At 38.8% G+C, this 7,500-nt stretch overlaps 1 protein-coding gene and 1 long non-coding RNA gene across 2 annotated transcripts in view; one reads left to right on the top strand and one right to left on the bottom strand.

Annotated features, from left to right (window-relative positions):
- LOC138057181 (uncharacterized) overlaps positions 1-2,774 on the bottom strand; it is a 3,201-nt gene extending 427 nt beyond the window's left edge. Inside the window, exons 1-3 of the long non-coding RNA XR_011133611.1 lie at positions 2,721-2,774; positions 1,360-1,403; positions 1-245 (exon numbers count right to left, since the gene is read on the bottom strand). The exon at positions 1-245 is cut by the window's left edge and continues 427 nt beyond it. This is a non-coding gene — a long non-coding RNA (uncharacterized lncRNA). The remainder of the gene's footprint in view (positions 246-1,359; positions 1,404-2,720) is intronic.
- Positions 2,775-2,776: 2 nt separating this feature from the next.
- The window catches only part of LOC138057180 (TNF receptor-associated factor 4-like), a 19,371-nt gene continuing 14,647 nt past the window's right edge, over positions 2,777-7,500 (top strand). The window contains exons 1-3 of the mRNA XM_068903245.1: positions 2,777-2,865; positions 2,946-2,987; positions 5,722-5,769. Coding sequence (XP_068759346.1) covers positions 2,833-2,865; positions 2,946-2,987; positions 5,722-5,769 — 123 coding nt within the window. The 5' untranslated portion in view covers positions 2,777-2,832. The remainder of the gene's footprint in view (positions 2,866-2,945; positions 2,988-5,721; positions 5,770-7,500) is intronic.

Below are 7,500 nucleotides of genomic sequence, written 5' to 3'. Positions count from 1 at the left end.
GAAGAATGTTAATCATAATTTTGTCGCTTTCAGAGTTTAACAAAATACTTTTTAGCGAAGAAGCTACCGTCTTTTGTGTTTTAATTTTGTTGTAATATTTAACTGAATATTTACCGATACATTTCATCTGTCGGGTCACAAAGCCTTCTTTGTCAGGTTATTGACTCGAGACCCGACTCCTATCTGGAACACTGTTGAATGTGCTGCAACTGGATTTTCCCAGGAGTTATACTGGCTGGGCCAATCTGGGAATAAAAAAGAAACAAAACTTCGACGAGGAGGAAAATGTGAACAAATTTCTTGTTTGCGTTCCGATGTTTATTTCGAACTTCTTATGCATTGACAGAGAATATTAAATTACAAAAGAATATTCCACTGTAAGAGTCAATGCTGTTCCTCCGATACTCTACTAACATTCAGCCACTTCTCTACCATCACTTGTTACAGCACGTAATCATTCAGGACAATACCCAGAAGATATTGGACGGACAATGGAGTAATCAGTTTGCTGATGCCCTCTGACTGACTTAGTCACGAAATTCATTTTAACCGTCCTCTTTTGCCTTTTATGAATGGAAACAAAGAATATTGTCAGCTAGTGACAGTAGGGTTTGTTCCAGTGTCCCTTGCGTAGAGGTATTACAAAAAAATGTGAGAGTCCCTGGTTTTTCAAAAGTACCTATTTGTGTCATTTGGTAATTCGTTCAACAGAGAATAAGTAAAATAGACTTGTGTCTTAACTATTACAAATATGGCCAACTTATCAAATGAAAGAAAGTTAATGGTAACAAAAATCTGCGTACCACAGGCAGTCGACCGATATAATTATAACTGAAAGTCAACCAGCATACCGCCAGTTGAGGACTGGCTGCTGAATGTTAACCGATATACCAATCAAGTGTCGACCAAGTATTGACTGACATGTTGAAGGAGTAATCGGCCAATACATGGTCAAGCGTCGGTCAATATGTCCACCGAAATGTTGCCCGACACACCGGCGACATGTCAACCATATGTTGGGTGCAATACATGTATCACACTGATGTGCAACCGACATAGCGAGCAACAGTCGGCCATGTGTTGGCTGATACTGAGTCGACATGTCAGCTGATTTGTTGATGGCCGGATACTTGCCTGATGGTATAATTTGGTAGATACTCAGTCGACGGGTGTCTATAGAACATATGATCACCTTGGCACTACTGAGTCGACTCCTTCTCATTAATGTTTTGTTTGAAGTAATGAAATAACGCAAATGATATGCCATTATCCCCAGATCAATATTATTATTTCCTACAACAAATGCACAATGGAACAAAATGATGATATTACCTTGACACTATTATAACGAATACATACTTGCAATTTCCTGGAAGTTCCAGTCAGCATATGAACGAGGAATGCTTTAAATAGAAGAATATATAAATAGTTTTCCAGTTGAACCCTTAACTCCATATGAGGTTTTAAGCAAGAAATTCAGTCTAAAACAATTAAATAAGCTTATAACCCGGCGTTGTCAATCAATGGTTTCCGATAATCGATAAAATCAATAATGATCAATAACAATTAATCGATTGGTATTGGAAATCGATAAAAATCGTAGACTTAGAGTTGTGTGAGTATCGATTTCTATTGATTTTCATCGATTGTTATCGATTATTATTGATTTTTATTGATTATGAAATTTGTCATTTTCCTAAATAAAACGCACCATATGAATGAACAAACCATTCAGTTATCTTTATTTGTTGTGTTTTATGTTAAATTTGTAGCATTTTTATCCCTTATTACTATTAAAAGCTCACTTAAATTACTAGACTCTGATCGTCTCGAAACAAGAACAAAATTGTTTTCAAGTCTCTTCAGTGTCACTCTCTTCCAGCTTGTTAATTCGTAGAGGAAATTGTTTTTGTCTGCGCTCACTGTCATGCTGCCTGAATATACGCATGCAGGCCAAGAACATACATCTTGAACATTCACTTCAAAAGGGCATTCGTGATAGCCCTTGACTACACAGTGCACTGACAATTCAACTTGCTTTGCCATCTCTGGAACCAGCAAACTCCGTAACAAGTGTGTTCTGGGAATCCCGGTTGAAGTGCAACGATAAAAGTGCGCAATCGAATTACCCAATTACCCTGGACGTGTAAATATGCCCGGGACCAATGAAGCACGCCCACGCTAACACGCGCCAGAAAGTTGCATAATGAATTATTAATCAATGATTTTCTATAGAAATCAATGGTAATCAATAGCAATTAAGACTCCGAGTGTGAGTATCGATTTTTATCGATTGGTTGCACCAATCAATAACAATCAATAGATTGTTATTGATTATTATTGATAGTATTGATTGCAATCAATCGATCGGAAACCATTGATTGACAACGCCGGGTTATAAGCTTTAACACCAGACTCAGGAATGAACAGAGTTTGAAATACGTAGTTTTAAGCTGAGATTGCGCTTGTGAGCTTCGAGTTACTTGCGTCAGATAATGAATCTAAATGACTATAGTTATATTTGAGCCAAAATTGCAAAGTCTGAAAATTTGGCGCAAAAATTAGCTTGGTACCTCAAGCAACCTCTGCCCACGGAACTCGAGCACCCTAAGCAACCCAAGCACATCAAGCACCTCAACAAATCAAGGAAATAAAGCAAGTGGAACAAGGAAGGCACTTCAAGAAACCGAAGCAGCTCGAAAACAAGACAAGCACTGTACCTGCATGTTAACCCGTTGGTAGGAATATACATCGGAACGTATACGGTACAATATATGTTCGCATACACCACGTACCAAGCAAAAACGGCTCTGAGCCATTCTTCCCGCAATTATGGCCTCAAGTTTGGAGCATTATTTGGATCAGGTTTGAATTAGTAATGTATTCTCTCATGATTGGTCATTGGAAGTGCAATTTAAAAAGTTGACGTGCAGTTTTTTTTTTAGGTTGAAAGAGGGCTTGTTTCAAAGAATGGAGACATTTTAGCGGTGAGATTTAAGCACATGCGAATTAAGTTTCATTACGTGCACGTGATTCGAAGTGTAACGAACGTTAAAAAGCGTAAAAGCTCAACCAACTAAGCGATCGACTCATCATTCATACTTCCGTGCCGTCTTACGACCTCAGTTCTATGTAAACTATAGTAATATACAATGTTACGTTCATGTACATGTCGTTCCTGCATGGTGTTGTTGTCTGTCCGTGTAAAATGACGTACATAAAACGTGGACCCCAGGTCCATGGAGCAATCGCTGTGGACCCGGTCCATGGACCATCCCTGTGGACCACCCCTCATTGTAAATTCCACATGTTCCAATGGGTGTTTCAGTGACTGATTAACCCATCGAAATCGTCTGGCATTAGACAGAGTATGGCCGGTATGGCTGGTTTAGGCGTCATAGGTTAACCCATTCACCCCTAAACCAGCCATACTTAGTATTTACTCTGTCTAACGCCAGAGGATTTTACTTGTCAATGGGGAAACCCCAGGAGTCAATGGGTTAAAAGCAGAAAAATTATATGATGAGAGAGAAGTGACCTGTGCACTTGTGGACAATTTAAGCAGGAGCCCATGACTAGGAGTGAACATAAGCCTTTTACAGACCAATCTATTTTTAGACTACCTTTTCCTCACGAAGACAAAGACAGGTTTGGTCCGGTGATGCTATGACGTCAGGTTAATTTCTTATGATTTGTTATCGGGCTCCTGCAGGAGTCCCATTCGCGGGAAATTCAATCCAAGAATAAATCGCGGTCTGCAAAAGCACTGCAGTTTGCTCCTAGTTATGGGCTACTGATTTAAGCAATTGTCTCTTCTAGGCACCTATATCACCTATTTGGTGGCTCCAAAGGGATTAGTCTATAACATGCACTTCAAATATACATTCATTTCATTCATTGAGTCCTTCACTGCAGCAAATGAGCCCAACAAATTGACCTTCTCTTCACAGCTTAGTTGGTACTGAGAATTGATCGTTCTTGCAGAGGCCATGGGTTCAAATCCTGTTAGAGTCACCAACCTCGTTTCCAGGGTCTGTCTTGTAACTGGCTACAAGAGAAGGCGTGGCGAATAGTACCTCGAAAAATGTGGGTCTCTGAAAATCTTAGCAGGATCTCAAAATCTCAAAAGCGTTTTTGATAAGTCTCAAAGTCTCGTTTTTTCATGGTTTGTTTTTACCCTTCTTGAATCTCGAAACTTTTTATCAAGGAGTCTCGGGCTCGGATTTTTAACTAGGATCTTGGTGTCTCGGCGAGTCTGGGATTTTACCATTTGCCACCCCGAAGAGAGACCCTGGCAACGAGGTTGCCCAAATTAATTTTGTATGATGAGATGAGCTTTTCTTCTTTTGTCTGTATTTTAACACCCTTTTAGTGCTGAGGCCATTTTTATTGTCTCTCTGTGCATCAATGCAAGCATTTTAGCTATTTTAAATGCCAAAAAAAAAATGTAAATGGTTTGTTTATAGCAGAAGTGTGGTTGGCTATCCAGCTAGTTCACCGACACCCCATCTTTAATGGGGACATAGTTTTTCAGTGAGTGATTAACCCATTGACTCCCAGGGGTTCCCCATTGACGAGTAAAATTGTCTGGCGTTAGACAGAGTAAAATACTCTGGCATTAGACAGAGGAAAATACTGTCTGGCCGGTTTAGGCTGGTTTGGACGTCAAAGGGTTAATAATCTGAAAGAAACAATTCAAACTTAAAGGAACAGGATCAAGAACCCCAACTAGCAGAAGGTAACCAGTTGGCTATTTAAAAAGCATGGTGGAGTTGATTCCAGGACAACTGGAAACAAATCCAAACCAGAGTTTAGAACGGGATTTGAACCCAGGGTCGCTGAGGGAAACCAAATGCAAACCCAATGCCCTAACCACTGGACCCACCTCACCTCCCTTATAGCTTTTGTCTCATTGGTTTAAGTGCCCTTGTGAAAAAAAATCAATATTCTTATTTTTCTTTGGATTTCAAAACTACCCTATGTTAACTAAACACTAAGCAACCAAAGTTTTAATCCTTGATTTCAGAAAGACACTTGTTTATTTTAACTGGAATTTTCCTTTTATGTTAATGGTGCGTCATTACTAACTTTAAGATCTTGGGAGAGCTGGATTGAGGAGAAATGATGTGAAAAGCTCACTGTAGTTTAAGAATGCAATGCTTGTGTACGCCACAGAATTAATACCCAGCACAGGAGTTTTGGGCTTCCAGACTTTTAAACTCGCGTTTTGCATATATAACAAGCTGCATTCACACGCTGAAATTTTAAGCTAGTGAGCCCTTGAAGTCACTTTTCCCTGGATCCAACCTTCTGAGGTCCAATCGGTCAGTTTTGAATGTGGGTAATGGCGGACCATGAAATCAAAGCTGAAATTCTTTGCCAGTCAGGTGTTAAGCAAAGACACTTTGAAAATCTGAAGAAAAGAAGGAAGTGAGTTTTTTTTTAATCGCAGGGGCATGTGTATGTCTTACCTTGATCTTGAACATGAAAATGACCATTGAATAGTCTAAACCTCATTGGCTTTGAATGCTACTTGTTTTTTTATCACCAAGAGTGTTAAGGAGAATTTATTGATGTGAATGATATTGTCAGTAAAAATCGTGAATATTTTCATCGAAGCCTTTGCAGAACATTGATCAAACAAACATCTGTGTGCTCAATGTTAATTCAAATCAGTATGCTATCCTAAATACTGTAATAATGATTTTGTAAATGTTGCAGGAACTGTTTTCCTTTCACCATCCTCATGTAGCAAGCTCAAGGCTCCGGGTGAGCTAAGTTCACAATGTGTTTTATGTAACCAAAAGGCCATAACCAGAAGTATTGACATTTAATTCTCCAAACTGTTTAGTGCTGAAGTAGACAAGGTCACACACTACTTTTAGTCTTTTATTATACGGGCTCCAAATGGTACAAAACAATGGAAGGTATAAACTGCAGGTTGCAGGTCATTGTTTCACCATTGCTGACAGAACCCAAATCTTTACTAATGCTAACATTAAAAAATAATGTTTAAGCCTAATGTTAGCATTTTTGTGAAAGTTTGGGTTGTTTTTGTTATGGTAGTAATAGTAATTGGAAAATGGATAATTTTTATTGTTTGTTTGCGTGGCTGCTTGGATATATACTGTATTCGTTTCTTGTGTGATAATGTAGTTTCTCACATATGCGAGCAATTTGTTGTAAAATAAAAAATAACCTAACTAAAATTAATGTATGTAGTAAATATGGGTAATTTATACTGTTACCTTTCTTATATCAAGGTTTAGATATAATAATATTATTAAAGTTGATAGTTCAGAACTCTTAGGCAGCTCTGAAAAGGCAGCTTTAGATTTGAAGGAAAAAACTGTATTACATTATATGGGCAGTATGCTACATCTGGATGCCAGATCTGAATTTAAACCACAAGCTAGGCAGTGCAGCCATACCTAGCCATGTCTGCGGAATTACCATAAAACTAAATAAAATTAAAGAAAATGTTGTCCTTCAAATAGCTTCTATAGATTCTTGTATAGTCCTATTGTCTGTATCTGTGTGTTGTTGTTTGTGACTCTCTAGCATAAGACCTTGAAGGATCTGACTTGCAAATTACCACACAAAATGGATTTCTGCATTCAGCTCAGCACCTCCCTACTGGATGCGTTCTTCCAGTAGCTTCTTCGTTGCACTTCTGAGTCCCTTTGAATACCTGCTCAGGACATCCATTATGATGTTAACTTGGTCAATCTGATAGCTTTGTCATTGCTTCTTGAGTTCCCAGCATAAGGCGGCGTTTGCTGATTTTCGGCCCAGGGACAGTTAATCTCCAGCATAGTGATTGTCTTGTTCTGCTAGTCAATGATCCTAAGGTCTCCTCTGTTGGGGTGCACTTCTTGTGTGGTAGGCGTACACTGGTACATCCCAATATGCCACTGCCTGATTGTTTTCATAGAGTGGCTTTGGTTGTATGGGGAAGTACCAAGATGGGTAGTCTCTATAAATTGCCGGTCTTTTAGGCGCTCAAAAAAAGGGATCCTTAAGTGCTGCATTATGGCTCTCAAGGTATTAATTTAGTTTATGCAAGCTCACTGCAGCCATATTTAGCATGTGTGCTACTGACTCCACTAGTTTGTTGCCCATGGCTTTATTTTTCAAACAAATAGATGCAACCTTGTCAATTTAAAAATCTCAGGCTGCCTTTTGGAAGCAAAATATTGACTGATTAACATAGCATGCATGTTTTATATTGCTGAAATTGGACTTTTAGCTAGTTAGGGGCACTTTAATGTACAATCCATCTTGTTTATATTGGATAAACTATGGGTTCACAGCACAAATAAATTATGTTTGCCCAATGAGTTATTTTGATTTCCTGGATTTACTCAGTACGACCTGTTTGTATATTCTTAAAAGACATGTACTTTATTAATTATGTGTATTCTCAGGGCAGTTTGGGCTGTAGCTAATGCTGATTATGTGGAAGCACGTGCAGCCCAGTCAGTAGTTGTTCAATATCCT

Source organism: Montipora capricornis, chromosome 7 (assembly GCF_036669925.1).
Source record: "Montipora capricornis isolate CH-2021 chromosome 7, ASM3666992v2, whole genome shotgun sequence".
In the NCBI taxonomy this organism is placed as follows: Eukaryota; Metazoa; Cnidaria; class Anthozoa; order Scleractinia; family Acroporidae; genus Montipora; species Montipora capricornis.
Note: the sequence above shows the minus strand (reverse complement) of the source record. Positions and strands in the feature narration are given on the sequence as shown.